Here is a 17,420-nt window from a genome sequence, read left to right as displayed (position 1 = left end):
AAACTTCAACGAGATGTCAATTACTATTTATAGTCAACCAGGAAGGTAAAAAATGTCAAGGTAAAAACAATGGGGTAGAGCAAGCTACGTGAAGCAGGGAGGGCATCCTGGGGCGCGCGAAATTAATTGATCATGTGTTGGGTGGGGGATTTAATTTTCGGAACAACACTAAATTCCATCATTTGTTCTTCCGTGAGAATTAGCGACAGCTATTTTTTTAGCACAAAATTGACGCTTTGTATACCTGGGAAAACAGTTGCATCACAGGTGTTTTACCGAGAATTTTTCTCCGCCAACGGCATATTTGCATCTTATTTGGGGCGGATCTTTACAACAATGTGTCAAATTTTACAATACGACATGACAATGTACTTGATTCATACGTTGAGATTTAGTAAAGTTTTTTATCTGGAATAACTACCGTATTTGGCAACTACAGTTTTTGATCAGTACGATAAAACGGTCAAACACTCTTAACCCTCGACATCATTCTAATTTACAATTACAGACCACTACTCATTATTTCATTATCTATACACCTTAGTCCAACTTCTTCAAAGGTGGATACTTTTCAACTGCTTCCACCAAGAAATCAAATTGCTCAGTGTTCTCTATAGCAGCTCTGACATGGGATGCGCTTATCCTTTTAACGCCCTGTTTCTTGGCCTCTAATATAGATACTTCTACTAAATTAGCCATAAAGATTTCCAAAGCTCGGCCAATAATAACTGGTGTGGCCTGGGCGACTTTCCCAATATCCTCATCACTTTGCATAATCTTCTTAATTCTAGCGGCTGGAAAGTGTGTTTTTATCTTTTCAAAGCTTTCTAGTATCTTTTCTTGAGAGACTGTTTCTGGTATGTCTTCAGTGTTGCTTTCGGCAGTGGTGGCATTGGTGTTTTCTGGTGTGGTGGTGGTAGTTGATGGGGTTGCTGTATTTGGTGTGTAATTATAATCTTTATCATCGTCGTCGTGATTTATCAACTGCAGTAAGTTAGACATGTTTCGTTGGTTTTGTGTGTTATTTACTATGTCGTGTTATAATTGCTGTCGTTTTGTTTGTGGCTAAAGTCAGTGTCGTAAACTTTTTTGGTTTTGTGTCGCAAAATCTATATTTCTGACATTCACGTAAATAATTATCAAAAAACTGAAATTGAAAAAGAATCCCAAATTTTTGAATTGGGAAAATTCTCAAATATTTAAATAAATTTTTTTTCTGCTACGTTTTCATGATGATTCGATGAGTGGTCGTGCGCCTTGACCAATTATAAGTTGCGAATATAAACAAACTATTCATGGCTAATCTCTAGTCCTGCTAGGGGCCCATCTTCTATATAATATCTCTGATACTTTGTACTGTTGTAATAGATCCCCAATGGCTAACCCAGTGTCATCTTTTTCACATTGGCTAACCAATTCCTTGAACTCCTCGGGTGAAGGGCATCCAACATAAGTCAATACAAAAATCTTTTTCACTGTACCAATAACTCTGGCTTTAGCTGCCATTTGAAACCAATCATATTCTTGCTCGTCTGGTTTCATCACCAACACACAATATTCAGCATGCGTGAATGGAGGACCACGCTTGTACAACAAGAAATCAGTACCAAACTTAATCCCTGATCTAACACACCATCCTAACGATCTGAAATGGTGATAAACAACATAATCAATAATGAATTTGTTATTAGGTTGAATCAGTTGGTTATTGTCGTATTGATAACAACAGGTTTTGAATAAGTCAAAAGTTGAGGCTATACCTGGGATATTGATAACATTCAAAGCAAATTTTAAAAAGAAGGTTTCCACTAACTGCAATTGTAAATACTCCAATTGTGCTAGTTCTTCCCAATCTTCCTCCTCTTCTGAGTCTGTATCTTCTCCATCTGAGTCCCGCTCGACAATGGACGACTTGCTTCGTCCCGAAACGCGTCCTTTCTTTCTCAATACTTGAACAGTCTCGCTCAAAGCTTTCAACTGCTCAACTTCCTCAGCGGTGATAATGCCTTGACGGTCTTTCAACTCCAACTCTTGCAATTGGGCTCTGGAGGATTTGAAAAGTTTCCGTTCTTCTCTTCTCATCTTGGTGATATCTTCCATTGCTACATCCTTCGCCTCTACATTTTCTTTCTTCCTAGCAAGTACTCTTTCCTTCCAAGTAGGTTCAGATCGAGAAAGCACTCCTTTTCCGAAAAATCCCATCTGCCAAAGTTTCATCATACTTTCTTCATCAACAACCTTAAATATCCCATTTTCCCAATGAACTTCAAAGGTTTGAGATTCTGGAACTGGATAGAATACGTTTATTTGACAATATCGTATCATAAACCATATCCAAGAAATTGGATTATGAGGATATAAAGTAGGTAATGTTATACCATAGTGTTGAGAAGTTAAAGTAATTGGCAAGGGTCTACTATAAATTTTATTCAATTGTCTATTATTTCGTTTTCCCATTCTGATTCTAGTTAGTAATTTGTTATAATTAACATAATGCTCATTCGAAAGAATTTTTGTCAGATACCGTTGTAGTCTATTGAGAAATCATGTGCTCACACTGACCAAAAGGTCTTAAAGACACTAATATCATGTTATCATCATAAAAATTTCCTTTCCAAATGTAATTTATTGGTCTGAAACATACTAATTTGGTTTACTCATAGTGTAACTTGGAAAAAGAAGAGACCTAAACTATTTTAAATATTAAAAAAAAAAAAATTTTTTCACACCTCTTCTTAAGCTTGATTTTTAAATCCGGGTAATCAAAAATATTCACGAGTTTGTAATCTAAAGGGCTAAACATGGATTCACCAATCATTCCCAAACTAACCTGGCAAGAATGGAAACAAGTTCTTCATGGATTTCATCCTGGTAATCCAACATTTCTTGAAAAAGATTACCCTTCTTTAGATGGTAAAGTGGTCATTGTAACTGGTGGAAGTACCGGTGTGGGATACCAAGTAGTTAAATCACTTGCTGGTTCAACTAATGCCAAAATATACATATTTTCTCGAAATCAGCAAAAGGCTAGGGATGCAATTGAAAGAATGAAATTGGAAATTGCTGAAGAATATCTGAAGGCAGTGGATGAATCTATCAAATTCGTTCAAGTAGACCTAAGTGACTTAACTACTATAAAACCAGCCGTGAGTGAGTTCCTACAGGCTGAAGACAGATTAGATATAATAATACACAATGCAGGAATAATGATGCCACCGAGAGGATCAGTTACTAAACAAGGCTATCAAATGGAATTAGGTACCAACAACATTGGACCTCAATTGCTTCAGAATTTGCTTGATCCAATATTCATAAAGACATCATCTACTAACAAACCAAATGAATCAAGAATAGTGTGGATTGCTTCAACTTCCCATTTCTTTTCCCCCTTGCATGGCATCAACTGGAATGATCCAAATTACAGGCAAGTCACGAATGTCCCGTTGAAGCAAATGTATTCCCAATCTAAAGCAATCAATATAATTCAAGCCCAGCAATGGCCCGTGTATCATCCAGAAGCTACCAATGCAGTCAGTATTTCTGTATGTCCGGGATATTTGAAAACTGAATTACAAAGAAATACAACTTGGTTACAACAATTAGGATACTCTTTATTGTTCCATAATCCGAGATATGGAGCATATACCGAATTATTTGCAGCTTTGTCTCCAGATATAACTTCAGCCAATAATGGCCAACACGTGATTTCTTTTGGCCACTTTGGGGAAATAAGAAAAGATCTTGAAGAAAAAGAAAATTCTAATAAGGTTTGGAACTTCTTACAAGACCAAATAAATCAATATGTATAGGCGATTAATACACAATTAAATAGGTTTTATTGAAAAAAAATGATATCAAATAGAGTAAGGGCAAAAAGAAATGCCGGTCCCAGGAATCGAACCTGGGTTTAGTCGGCCACAACGACTTGTACTAACCACTATACTAGACCGGCGTATTTATTTTTTCTTAAAATGCCCTGGTTTTCTAGATGACTTAGAAGGTCATGTGACTTTGAAATGGACTAAATAACAATAATTATGATTTAATTATAGGATAATTAAATATTTTATGTAATAAATACAATATCAATAATTCCAACTATGTCTACTGTCACTTTCAGTATAATAGAACTACTTTTGAATAAATTATTTAATTTTATAACTTTTCACAAAAAAATGTTCGAAATAATCAAAGAGTTCAATTAGAATTTAGATATATTTTAATAAGTCTACCACAATAGCTATATAAAATTTGAAAAGCTACTCAACTACAACATTAAATCGAAAGATGAGAGATATAATTGAATACTTAACTTTGTTAATGCTCTTTATTGCTCCCAAAGAAATTCGTGTTTATAACAATTTTTTTTTTTATTTTTGCAATCTTTTCGGCTCTCACTTTTGAGATTTCCCTAAACTCCCCAGAAAACAAAAACGGCAAACACATAATACACCTTCCAGACACAAACATACACGTCATACAATGTCCCAAGAAGGTGATCTCACATGTAAGAAATGTGATGCACCACTAATACTAGATGATAGTCTCAAAAAGGTGAATTTAACCCAATTATCCCGACTTGTGAGTAAACGACAACACGAACAACAGTCACAAGCTTTAGATATAATAAACGAGCTAAACCCTCAAGATTATATCCCACAAGATAGATTGGAACTTTATGAATATGTGAATATGAAAAACAACATTGAGCCTATTCAATATCGAAATTATCTCGAAAGTGAAGACGAGGAAGAAGAAGAGGAGGAGGAGGAGGAGGAGGATGACGATGATGAGCAAGCATACACACATAATGACGGAGGAGAAGTTATGGAATCGTCTTCAGATAATTCGTATTTGGTAGTGTTGGAAGAATCAGACGAGGAAGTTATTGAAAGAGATGAAGTAAATAAGCAAGAAGGAGAAGAACGAGAGATAAGAATATCAAGCAGGATAAAGAACTTGACCAAGATATTCGAAATATTGTCTAACAATCAAGATATCGACCACCCACTTTCTGAAGATTGTGCAAACTTGCTTATTGAAAACTATAAACTAAAGTTTGATCAAAGTCAAAAGGAAAAAGACAGTTACTTGTCTTTCTTGCGGAAATTGAAGGATAAAGATAATCAGTTGAAGTTGTTTGAAGAAGGCGAAAGAAAGATAAACCCCGAGTTATTTCGTGAAGATTTGGATAAGAAGTTGAAAGAGTCTATTGAAGAATTTCAACGATTGACAACATTAGAAGAAACAAGCTTGCAAGAATTAAAAGGCTTAGAGAAAACCAAAGAGGATTTAGAAACAGAGTTAAAGCAATATACAAAAGAACTAGAAGAAATTGAAACTAAGAAGTTAAATGAGATACTTCAATTAAAGAATAAATTACAATTGGAATTAAAGGAAAAGGAGAACAAACTTGAACAGTCTAAAGCAGCATATCATGTTCATCTTGATCATATTGACAAGTTAAGGAATTTGAATATATACACAAAAATATTCAACATTAGTACTGATAAAGACAACAAGTATGGCGTGATTAATGGGTTTAGAATTGGATATAAAGTTATTCGGTCAGAAATAAATGCAGCTTTAGGTCAAATAGTGTTACTTTTGGTATTTTTGATAAAAAGATTGAATTTGAAGTTGGACAACTATAAACTAGTACCAATGGGATCCCAATCACAAATAGTTAAATTTAATGTGACCAACGAAGCTGATGGTGAAGCAGTTGACAACAGTGGTAGTCAACCAACCAAATCCAAAACTGTACTAAATTTGTATTCTACAGATGAGTTTTCACTTGGAAAGTTGTTCAATTTCAATAAATTGGATGTAGCCATGATTTCATTACTTGATATAGTTTCTCAGATTGAAACTAAACTAATGCTGCTTGATCCTGAGATCGAGTTGCCATACAAGATCTCTTCACATAAGGATGCTATTGGAGGTAAAAGTATTAGAGTAACTTCAAATGCCGAATGGACACAAAGTTGTAAATTCTTGCTTACTAATCTTAATTGGATGTTATCGTTTATAAGTGGGCATACCTCTAGTGAATAAACTTGTATAGCAAATGTAAGAATCCGCTCTTTAAAAGAAAAATCTGTTGCAAAAAAAAAAATCCAAAAAATATACCCTGGTTGTCTATTGCAAACCAGATAAACATAGGGGTAAACAAAGATTATAAGCAAATACTGTATACATTATGCCCAAAAGAAAGAAGCCCTTGCTGCCTCCTCAAGTTAGAAAGCTTATCAAATACCATCTGATTCAAGCAAGTAGAATTACCGGCAGTTGTTCAAGTCCAAATAATTCAACTACAACTTTTGATAGTTCTTTACTAGCAAATAGTTCTTCCTCCAGAGCTCTTGGAAAGTATCCATTTAACCAATCATCTCCAGTCCAGAAAAATGATATCATTATCATTAATGAGAATGCATTACCTAAAACACACCAGAGGATTGTTGAAAGCTATACAAACACTGGAAATATTCCTGAAGAAGTTACTACCAATCCGGTTGCCAAAACTATTACCTTTGAACAAAGAAACAACAGTCTGTCTGCTGATAGACTTGTATTCAACTTTCCCAATAGATTGATTAATACTCCCCTGAAGCCACCTACTAGTAACTTTCCTTTACCAGGCTCTGTTAATGTTGGAAAATCCCCACTGGAAATACATCTAATCCAAAGTTCTCCTACACTAGTCAAAGGTAATTCTACCGAACTTGAAGTCGATAGTGCATTTTTAAGTTGTGAATATGTTAATCAAGATGAGCTCCTAAGAGCACAGAATGTTTATCGTAATTTATTTGGGGAAAGTCCTACTGCCAGTAACAACAGCTCTTTGATAAACTTTAAAGACAAAGAGTCTTTTATAAGTGGAACCAGTTCAAAGCTCAACAATTTCGAGTCTAGAGACAGTTCTTTAATCAAGAAAGACGAAGTGAGCTATCCTGATCTTGGTACTTGGCTACCTCCTTACCAAGAAGCTTCGCCAGTTTCAATCAAGTGTGAGGGGAAACACGAGCTTGAAAATGAATTGGAAAACGAGGAGGCACCTAAGAAACGTACAAGGAAAAAGAAGAGAAAGACGCTCACAGTCAAGAAAATTAGAAAGAAACTACCACCTACTGTGTTTGTTGTATTAAAAATTAATAACCCAGAATTTTTAAGAACACTAGCAAGTACGTATAGTTCATCTGAAGCATCCAATTTCAGACTGGATATTTACTCAACCGGCACCTCCACCACAAATTCACTTGTTACCAAGAGAGAAAGCGGAAATAATTCAAGTTTGGATTCTGATTATTCTCCCCGCAATCGCAAAAACAATCGAACTAGACGACACACGGAAGCAAGTGAATACATTCCCGAAAAGAAACGGAAGCTCAGTGCCAGATCTAAAACCGGCTGCTGGACATGCAGAATTCGACACAAAGCATGTCCGGAAGAAAAACCAGAATGTTCTCAATGTGTTCGGTTGCAACTAAAGTGTGATTACTCGGAGGAAAGGCCTCCATACATGTATGATCCGGTGTTACAAGATAGAAAGCTTCGGGAAATAAGAGAGATTACCAGCGCATATAAAAAAATCACGTTTGGGAGAAGGAAAGGATCGGAATGCACAAACTCACTGTAGAGCAACCAATCTGTCAAATGCAACAACCAGACGTCAACAATAGGTTACACACGGATATTCCTGCACAAAGGCCACAACGGTGAGATTTGTCTTTTGTGGTTGGAAAAAACTACGAGCGATTTTTTGGACACGGTTTAAAGAAGGGAAAACCACGGGCTAGAAAAAAAATGTGTTAGAGTTCTTTTACATGAGAAGTTAACACGAAAACAAACATACACCATGATTTATTCAATAGTGTTTACTTTGTTTTATGCATTAAGCATTGCAAACGCATTCTATTTGCCCGGTGTAGCACCTACCGACTACAAAAAGGGAGACAACATTCCATTATTGGTGAACCATTTGACACCTTCTTTACACCACTTATCAAACCAAAATAAAGTTCAATCAGCCACCTATGTTTACTCCTATGACTACTACTATCCAAAATTCCATTTCTGTACTCCCGCAGGGGGCCCCAAGAAGCAACTGGAATCCTTAGGCTCAATTATATTTGGTGATCGTATTTTTAATTCTCCATTTGAAATTAAAATGTTGGAAAACAAGGAATGTGAGAGGTTATGTACTTCCAAATACAGCAAGAGCGACTCTGTTTTCGTCAACAGAAACATCAGAGCTAGCTACAACCACAATTGGATTATTGACGGGTTACCAGTTGCCAGTGTGGTTAAGGATGAAAGAACCGATACTACTTTCTACGGGCCAGGATTCCACATTGGTGAGGTTGACAGCAAGAACAATGCCCATTTATCAAACCATTTTGTTATCACTATTGAATATCACAAGAGAGGTGAAGATAAGTTTAGAGTCGTTGGTGCAACTGCCGAACGTCATTCTTTAGATAGAACCGGGGTTGCAAGTGATGCTAGTAACGACAAAGTCTGTTCTTTGGACTTGAACCCAGTTCAATTAAGTAAAGAAAAGGAAAGCGATGTCTTGTTTACTTATTCTATTCAATTCAAGGAGAGTGATGTTGCATGGGCTACCCGTTGGGATAAATATTTACATGTTTACGATCCAAAGATTCAATGGTTTTCCTTGATCAACTTTTCTTTGATCGTTTCCATTCTTGGTATAATAATTGGTCATATTATTGTCCGTACTTTAAAGAATGATATTGTTAAATATAACGAGGTTAACTTGGACGATGATATTTCTGATGAAAGTGGTTGGAAATTAGTTCATGGTGATGTATTTAGACCACCAAAGCAAAGATTATTATTATCTGTATTAGTTGGTAGTGGATTGCAAATTTTCTTGATGTCCTTCATTACTATTGGATTTGCATTATTTGGATTGTTATCACCATCAAACAGAGGTTCATTGTCTACTTTCACCTTTATTCTTTACATTGGCTGTTCATTTGTTTCATCCTTCACTTCAGCTTACCTTTACAAGTTCTTTGGTGGTGAAAATTGGAAATTGAACATGATTTTATCACCAGTATTAGTTCCAGGAATCTTATTTGGTGTAATTGTGTTGTTGAATTTCTTCTTGATCAGTGTTAATTCTTCAGGGGCCATTCCAATGGGTACTATGGTTGTCATTGTTATTATTTGGTTCTTGGTTTCCATTCCATTATCCGTTTTGGGTACTATCCTTGCTTCCAAGAAACCATTAATTTCAGTCCCAGTTAGAACCAACCAAATTCCAAGACAAGTCCCAGTTCAACCATGGTATTTAAGAACCATTCCAGTCATGTTTATTTCCGGTATTTTCCCATTTGGATCCATAGCTGTGGAGATGTATTTCATTTACTCATCACTTTGGTTTAATAAAATTTTCTACATGTTTGGCTTTTTATTCTTTTGCTTTTTATTAATGGTTATCACCACTGGATTAATCACTATTTTGATGATCTATTACACATTATGTTCCGAAAATTACAAATGGCATTGGAAATCCTTGTTTATTGGTGGAGGATGTGCAATTTATGTATTTATACATTCATTCTTCTTAATCGGGGGTGAAAAATTAGGTGGATTCACGTCATTTGTATTATACACTGGTTATTCTATTGTTATTTCATTGTTAGTGTTCCTTTGTTGTGGATCTGTTGGGTTCCTTTGTAGTTTGGCCTTTGTCAAAACCATCTATGCCCAAATTAAGATTGATTAAGCTTAGTATATAGAAAATTAATCCAGAAAGATATGTTATTAAATATACATAAACTATACACCCTTAGTACCAACCATGTCTATTCTCCTGTTGAATAAATGGTAGGATGGTATTGGTAAATTCTTGAATATAACTATTTAAACTTTGTTCTGTGGTGGTGATATTGGTTGGTTTATTGAAATTGAATTTGTAATCACCAACTTTCTTTTTAATTATAAGTGAGGATTTTGTACCCAATTGTAAATTAACCAAATTTAAGTTTAACAAGTTGAATGAAATTGACAAATCATTATTGATTTTGGTTAACCTGTTCTCCAAGTCTGTGCTTGACTGTTTACTCGTAGTTAAACTGTCAATGATTAGTTTGATCAACTTAATCAACTTGAACAATTGACCAATGGAGATATTCAATAAGGGGTTAACCAAGGCTGGTTTAAGGGAAGGTGAAGTTGGCGAAGAAGTAGTAGCAGTAGTAGCAGCAACACCAGCAGCAGATCCAGTAGTTGATGTTCCTATAAAATTAGCAAAGTTCATGATTGAGCTTGAAAGTTTCTTAACTAGACGAATCAATTTCAAATTATAATCCATTAAAGTTTCATAAAGTTCATCGGAATCATGATGTTTGTTGGAATCATGAACTATGAAATGATTGATTTCAAGAAGGTAGTTGATCAAATCGTACTTCTCGCTAACTAACGTCATGAAATGGGCCGCAAATTGGTCATCTGAGGTCTGCTGTTGAATTGGAATTGGCTTAGAATATTTCCCTTCGTAGATATATTGGTCACGTACGTTAATCATGTGCATCAAAAGTGGTGCATTCTTGAACAAGGCCATTCCTGACTTGATTGATTCATCCTCTTTAACGAAAAATCTAATGTTTGCATGCAAGAATTGTATCAAAGTGTTTTGATTTATACTCTTTTGTGTTCCCATACCAAGACAATAAATATCATCAATTAGATCAAGTGAATAATACAATTTAGCAAAATACAACGTAATATTATCATAATCGGACAGTTGACTCTTTTCCACAAACTCAATAAATTTCTCCAATACTTTAAAATCATTCAATATCGAACAAGTCCATGAGATTCCCATGCTGTACACATCACCATTAAGCAAAATCGAATAGTTGGCAATCAAAAGGGTACTAAACCAAAACACCAACGAATTATCATTCATGTAACTTCCAAAGGGATAGATTTGCATTAATCGGGTGAAAAATTCAACATGATCATTCAGCTGTTTGAAGTTATTCAAATTATTCAAGGCGTGATTAAACAAGTCAAGGATCCATGGTTGTGGACCTGATTCGTCTCGATTTTGAGCCAAGTTTAATAAATAGTTTGGATTGAATGGTAAAATTGGGAATGAGGAATGACAATGTTGGTAATAAAGCCTTAAATTAATGTCCAAAGGGTTAAGAGGAGTTTGATAAGGAGGAGGTTGCTGGAAATTTGTCACGGGTTGAATATGTTGAGGTGGACCAACCACAACTGGATATTGTACTGGGCCATGTGGTTGTGCTGGTGGTGGATAAGGCTGATGGGAATAATATGGCGAGTAGGCAGGACTGGCACTGGCAGGAGATCCAACCATATTTGGAGGTGTTGATAAATAAAGACCTTTAGTCATCCTACCATTCAAACTCGATAATGAAGTTACTGAGTTTCTAGGAGATAACAGTGCTTGAGAATCCCTCTTGAATGGTGTAGTGGAGCTTGATTTGATTGAGTAGAAATCTTCTGAATCTGAATCTGATATGAAATCACTGTTGACTGAAATAGTTGGTTTTAGTGAAGGTAATCTTGAACCATTGGTAGATATTGAGGATATGGAATCAATTGAAGATGATCGCCTGCGATTATTGGTTCCTCCGTTGGCCAAAGAGATTGAAGACGAGCTTCGTCTTGAAGAATCTGAATTTGGCATTTCATAAGGAACTTTCCAGAAAGGTCCTTGGATTGGAGGACTATTTGTAGTGCCAATGGTGCTGGCAGCAGCCGTAGCAGGTCCAGCAGTTGTAGGCGCAGTAGTTGCCGTCAAAGTAGAAGTGGATGAATATCCTTCACCGGGGGCGTTAAGGATTCCATTTAATTGATAGGTTCTTGGACTAGAAGGATTCGAATTAGAGCCAGCTGTTCCTGGTATTGACGAACTTGAGTTTAACTTTTGAATTGTTGGCGGCACTAAAGGTTTTGCTTGATATCCCACGATTGGAGGTAATTTGATTGGAGCCGAGTTTGAATTGAGTGGTTGTGGAAATGGTAATGGTTGAGTAGCGCCAAGAGGAGGCGGACCTATGGGAACAACATTTGGAGTCACCATATTGATATCTTTACCCTCTGGTTTGTATTCATCGTGGTCACGGACAAATCCCTTAGAAGGACCTCTTTTTAAAGGTACTCTACTAAAAGTACATTCTTCACAATTCTTGACACAATTGGTACATATTTTAGTCACTCGTTGCAAGCTAGATGAATATTCGGCATTACACCTTATTTTCTTTCTTCGACATGGGTCACAGGCTCGACTCACTTTAGATCTTTTTCTGGCATGGTTATTATTAGTGCTGTCCCCGCTAGACAGTTGCTGTTGTTGCTGTGGGTGCTGAGTTTCATTATCAGTATAGTCTCTTTTCACGAGAGTGGGCGTACCATTGGTTGTTGAGTTCGTTGTGGTGGTAGAGGTACTATTTGCAGAAGCTATTGACGCCGCACTAGCACCAGCTGCGGAAGGCGATCCATTCATGATAGTAGGGCTTGGAGCAAGTAAACTTCTTAAGCTTTCACTTGCAGTAGTAGCTGACATTTAACTTTTGTTGTAAAAGAGCCTGATCTCTTTCTTTCTCCCTTTTTTTTGTTTTGGAATAATTCGCTTCAAAGTAGAACGTAAAAAGCCTGGGTTTAAAATTAGCCTTTTTTTTTCAATATTAAACTAAGGAGAAAACTTTATGGTTTGTATTAAGATGAAGTTTCCTAGTTGGTTGATCTTGAGAAGGAAACAAGTAATATTAAGGTAATGTTGGATTGAATTATTATATACCCCAGACAAGGTTTAGGTTTTTTATGGGCAGACGAAAACCACAAAACAAGTACAACAAGAAAAAAAAAAAGTTTGGCCGGAATTGAAGAACGGAAAAAAACAAGTCCCCCAAAAAAACGAATAGACAAATCGGATTTTCTTTTTTTGTAAAATAAAAAAAAAAAAGTTTGTGGTGGTGACTTTACAACGACAAGATCAAAGTATTTATTCAAGATTAAAGGTCTATTCAATGGTGTCAACGTCGGAGAGATACTTTATACATATACAAAGACAATGACAATGGAAAAAAGGGGAAGCGCAACTAAAATAAAAAAAACACCCACACTAAAAGCCATGGTACTCCTCCTGGATTAATTTTGTGAGGGTTTCCGGGGGAAAAACTTTAAAATTTTTTTTTTTTTTAGTCGCCCTAGGACATGGAAAAATTAATTGTGAACACTTTATTTTTTACCACTGGGTAATCACAAAAGAAAAAAAAAAAAGTTAGTTCCGTGTGAGGAGTAAAAGAACGTCAGGACCTTTTTTTCTTTTTTTAACTGTGATTCATACATAACCTGGTGATTTGCAAATTGATGCAAATAACCTTTATGCAAACTATAATCTAATATGAAAATAAGCTTACGATCGAGATTTCGATTAAAGTTACCTGAAGCACACATTTGGCCATGGCAGTAAATGGATTCAAAATAACTGTCATCGCTCTGTCCATTCAACCACCTTCCCCGTAAACCCCCCTCTCTAAGAGCATTTGGCGGATCGCTGCTTAAATTAATGGTCACAAAAAAATATATTATTTTCCCGTATTCCCAAAACAGGTAGGACTAAGAAAAAAAAATGTCACCGGATAATCTAAGTTTAGGGCCAGTTTGAAAATCTGACAACATTTACCTTGTTACCGACGGTTAATCGTTGTTGATAATATTTTATGGGTGTATTTCTCTAGGTTTTACTGATCATAATATTAATGGTCTACCTAGTTGGTCCGCTGATGAGGATGTAAATATTTTTTAGTCTATGGAAAAATATTTTTTGTGCACTCAATTATTCAACCTTCCTCCGGGATAACTAGGACAATCCCCATAAATGTTATTTTATGCGCATTAGTTGCTAAGCCTAATTTCAAAGGCTAAGACGTCATGAATTGATATCTAAAAACAGTTAGTGCCAGGTGAATTCCTAGCCTATTCTCCTTAATTTAATTCTCGGAGCAATTTACGCTTCAACTAAAGTTTTGATCAAGTACAAAACATACTTTCCCAAAAAGGACAGATTGATTTCAAATATAGTTTTCTAGAACAATATCGAGCATTCCTCATCCTTTCAATATGAAACCGTTTCACAAAGATCTATCTGCAATGCCTCACAACAAAGAATCTATGCTTGCTTGCATGATGAGTGGCTTTCTTTCGAGATTACGAACTTTAGAGTAATTCCGAAATTTTCGTAGTAAGCCCCACTGTAACCTCCTTGCTTTGTACTTCCAAATTAGGAATGGGTTCCTGGTGTAATTTTAGGGCCCACGCGCATTTTGGGAAAAAATAATATTAATTGGTATTGTTGTAGGACTTCCATATGGGGAAATCATACCCTCCTTAGTTATACCTTGAAATGTATACGGTGTTAAATGCATATAATTGATTTGAAATGTGGGGGCGGGGGGCCGGGCATTAACAACACCACCACCCTAATTTATTAAGTTAGTTAAAAATACGTGTTTTTGCTCGAGTTTTAGAAGTTAAACAGCAAAAGTGTTCTCGTACGGCAAAAAGGTAGCAACTATAGGAAAAACTTTTTGTCAATGGAAAGTCATTCCGTTCCGTATCACAATCGTCAGGATCAATTTTCTATTGTATAAGAACAAACTGCCAGAGAACATTTCATGCAAAAGCCATTATGTACATTTTAACAAAGAGAATTATCCGATAATGAGATTATCCCAAACATAATACAATATCCCACTCCCTAACCATATCCATAAACCCAACTTCTTCGCCGATATCTCGTCTTTTCCAAATTTCATACAAGATTTGCTTAGCACGCCAATAATTGCATGTGCTATCTAAATTATTCCAAATCGTCTTAATTTTTTCTTGGGTCGCCTTATCTGCTGTATCGGCACCACACACTAACAATGACCAAAATGTAGGCTTGAATTTAAATTCTTTAGGTAGGTCCATTAATTGCTGAAGAGAAGCTAGTGCCAGGTCAATGTAAGCTTGAACATTGGTATTGTTCTTAATAAGTCTGTTATAATATATTAGCAACAGTTGATAGAATGTTAAAATGTTTAATTTAAGACATTGATGTAATGGATTTGCATCTTCCAAATTCCAATTCAGATCTTGAATATTCCAATTGACTAATTTATCTTCCATTTCAGCACAAATCTTGGGGAAATTTCTCGGGAACACTTTCCTTTTAGTAAAGAAATTCTTATGATTGGTTAAGTGGATTACTTCATGAAATAAATCAATAAGCGATTTAGGTAATCCATACATCAAGTATATGGCATTTGTATCGATTGCAGTCAGCAATGAAAATTTATGATTTGCAGGAATAAATGGTGCCTTGATAATAGGTAGTGAAGGTCGCTTAGGTTCTTCTATCAGGTTGTTTCGCTTGTTGAAGCTTATTGTAAACGACATAGGAGCGTACTGGGTATCATTTGAAACAATTAAATTTTGAACTGAAGGTTTAATTTGCAATTTTTTGGAGTCATCACTGTCACTGTCACTATATTCTTCGTTCCCTTCCTCCGCTTCTTCCATATCTTTCTCTATCAAATCATAATTTTCATTCAAATCTCGATAGTTTATCTGCTCGTCATCCTTGCTGATTTCATAATTGAAACTATTCACTGATTGGGTACTCTCAAAAAATACGTGCAAAATTTTGAATACATGAATTAAAAATTTGGTTAAATTGTTGGTTGTCTTGAACTTATTCTTAGTGATATAATCACCAATGGCGAATATTAATTCGTAATTTTCAAAAACACTGAAGTAGCTATCCAATTCAATTTGAAGGATTAATGCTAATAACAACAATATATCGTACTGTTCATATTGAGGGTTTTGATGTATTGCTTCTTCTATAAGTTCAGTATTGTTGTCATATTCATCCAAATGATAATTTATAATTGTTATACTTAATTTCCGTAATTCAATACTTATCCTTAAGTATTCATTAATGTATAAGTCGTCGTCTGCAGTCTGGGGTTGTGGTTGTTTCTTGGAATACTTGAATGCAGCTAATCCAAATACCAAATCAACAATCACAATTTTAATACTTTCGATTAATTCATCGGGGGTAGGACTGTCGTCAAGTGGAGTCGATCTGTTGTTCAATCGGTTTAAATCCCATGATGTGAATTCAAAACAGGCAAATTCTGCAAGAATTTGTTTAATTAACGGTATAACCAAGATATCAAAGTAGTTATACTGAAGGACAACTCGATTGAATGAAAATATATCTGATGTGAATTCGTTAAGCAAGAGCTTGAACAATGGAAGTAAATACAAAGAATTGTTTTCGATTTTGTATAATTTGTTATTCACCAATTTGGCATTGGCAAACCAATCATCTGAATCAATGTTAGGGAAGAATTTGGGATATAATATGTGTAAGATGTTTTGTTCGGTTAGTTTATAATGAACACCTTTGATTGCTATGATTGTTAGTTTTGCATAGTCCATTAACTCATAATGCACCCATGTATTGTTATTTTTTGAGAATATTGACTCGTCATTTATCGCAGTTCTGGTAGAGGTTATAGTTGTGGTTGCAGTGATTGGTACTGACTGTGGAACTGGTGCCGTTGGCGGCAGTGGTACTAGTGGAGAGGAGGATATTTCAGAAGGTACCATTATGGAAGATGTCGGTATATTCTCATCCGGCTCAGCCATCTTCACATCGACTTTAAATGTACTGAATGGTCCCACGGATACCATATGACTGGTTCCCGCTATATTATCCAACTTATCCAATTTTTCATTTAATTCTTTATAGGTTTCATAAATCATATCTCTAGGAAACTTGACGAAATCGACATTTCGTCGTTGAAAGTTATCCAAATCTTCATGGATATCCAATGAACACATGGTTTGATCTTTTGATATTGTCAACGGATTACTCCATCCAAGGATAATATTGTAACCACCACATCGTTTCTTTGATTTAATACAACGTTGACAATAGGGTCGTGTTAGATCACATTTGACTTTCCTTGCACGACATGTCCAACATCCATCGAAATTTCTACCAGTTTTTCGTGCCATTACGTGGGTTGTGGTTGCACCAAACACTAGATTTGAGATTTGATCTGGCTAAATTTTTTTTTCGCCTCAGGATCTTTCGGACTCTCTTTCTCCCCCACAAATGTAGTCTTGCTTAAAGCACTTTTGAAAACGCCTTTGGTTGTTTTTTTTTCTTGCGCTGAGCTCATATCAACACAAAACATTGAAGTATTCTATACTTAGCAATTGACAATGGCTGACCTAAACGTACAAGTGTCTCCCGAATATGATCCGCAAATCCCGAAGATTCTCCCTCACGAGAAGGTTTACTCAATCCAAGTGGGATTTAAGCTATTCCGCCTAAGTGGATTATCATTATC

The 17,420-nt window shown here is 35.7% G+C and overlaps 9 protein-coding genes across 9 annotated transcripts; 4 read left to right on the top strand and 5 right to left on the bottom strand. All coding sequences in view use genetic code 12, as the record gives it.

The window, feature by feature from the left end:
- Window positions 1–389: 389 nt before the first annotated feature.
- SEN2 (tRNA splicing endonuclease subunit) lies at window positions 390–2,694 on the bottom strand (the record flags this gene model as incomplete). Its single annotated transcript, XM_007372725.1, has 2 exons — window positions 390–2,458; window positions 2,645–2,694. One exon carries the CDS (start codon window positions 2,455–2,457, stop codon window positions 1,300–1,302), a length of 1,158 nt encoding a protein of 385 aa, XP_007372787.1.
- Window positions 448–1,149, bottom strand: HFL2 (negative cofactor 2 transcription regulator complex subunit; the record flags this gene model as incomplete). Its single annotated transcript, XM_007372726.1, has 1 exon — window positions 448–1,149. The coding sequence occupies one exon, from the start codon at window positions 1,000–1,002 to the stop codon at window positions 541–543; it is 462 nt and encodes a 153-aa protein (XP_007372788.1).
- A 66-nt stretch (window positions 2,695–2,760) lies between the features above and the next one.
- Window positions 2,761–3,836, top strand: SPAPADRAFT_58595 (uncharacterized protein; the record flags this gene model as incomplete). Its single annotated transcript, XM_007372724.1, has 1 exon — window positions 2,761–3,836. One exon carries the CDS (start codon window positions 2,802–2,804, stop codon window positions 3,807–3,809), a length of 1,008 nt encoding a protein of 335 aa, XP_007372786.1.
- A 646-nt stretch (window positions 3,837–4,482) lies between these two features.
- On the top strand, window positions 4,483–6,057 carry SPAPADRAFT_132815 (beclin 1; the record flags this gene model as incomplete). The annotated part of the gene is made up of 2 exons (XM_007372723.1): window positions 4,483–4,824; window positions 4,882–6,057. The coding sequence occupies 2 exons, from the start codon at window positions 4,483–4,485 to the stop codon at window positions 6,055–6,057; spliced, it is 1,518 nt and encodes a 505-aa protein (XP_007372785.1).
- Window positions 6,058–6,202: 145 nt separating this feature from the next.
- On the top strand, window positions 6,203–7,639 carry UME7 (DNA-binding transcriptional regulator; the record flags this gene model as incomplete). Its single annotated transcript, XM_007372722.1, has 1 exon — window positions 6,203–7,639. The coding sequence occupies one exon, from the start codon at window positions 6,203–6,205 to the stop codon at window positions 7,637–7,639; it is 1,437 nt and encodes a 478-aa protein (XP_007372784.1).
- Window positions 7,640–7,826: 187 nt separating this feature from the next.
- Window positions 7,827–9,824, top strand: EMP70 (Emp70p; the record flags this gene model as incomplete). Its single annotated transcript, XM_007372721.1, has 1 exon — window positions 7,827–9,824. A coding segment is annotated over one exon (1,583 nt), but the record flags the coding sequence as incomplete, so codon positions are not given.
- On the bottom strand, window positions 9,777–11,200 carry RGT1 (Rgt1p; the record flags this gene model as incomplete). The annotated part of the gene is made up of 1 exon (XM_007372720.1): window positions 9,777–11,200. The coding sequence occupies one exon, from the start codon at window positions 10,940–10,942 to the stop codon at window positions 9,821–9,823; it is 1,122 nt and encodes a 373-aa protein (XP_007372782.1).
- A 1,788-nt stretch (window positions 11,201–12,988) lies between these two features.
- SPAPADRAFT_58592 (uncharacterized protein) lies at window positions 12,989–13,582 on the bottom strand (the record flags this gene model as incomplete). Its single annotated transcript, XM_007372719.1, has 1 exon — window positions 12,989–13,582. A coding segment is annotated over one exon (176 nt), but the record flags the coding sequence as incomplete, so codon positions are not given.
- An 859-nt stretch (window positions 13,583–14,441) lies between these two features.
- ARG83 (Arg83p) lies at window positions 14,442–17,082 on the bottom strand (the record flags this gene model as incomplete). Its single annotated transcript, XM_007372718.1, has 1 exon — window positions 14,442–17,082. One exon carries the CDS (start codon window positions 17,080–17,082, stop codon window positions 14,737–14,739), a length of 2,346 nt encoding a protein of 781 aa, XP_007372780.1.
- Window positions 17,083–17,420: the final 338 nt, after the last annotated feature.

The sequence above is a fragment of the Spathaspora passalidarum genome, assembly GCF_000223485.1.
Source record: "Spathaspora passalidarum NRRL Y-27907 unplaced genomic scaffold SPAPAscaffold_1, whole genome shotgun sequence".
In the NCBI taxonomy this organism is placed as follows: domain Eukaryota; kingdom Fungi; phylum Ascomycota; class Pichiomycetes; order Serinales; family Debaryomycetaceae; genus Spathaspora; species Spathaspora passalidarum.
Note: the sequence above shows the minus strand (reverse complement) of the source record. Positions and strands in the feature narration are given on the sequence as shown.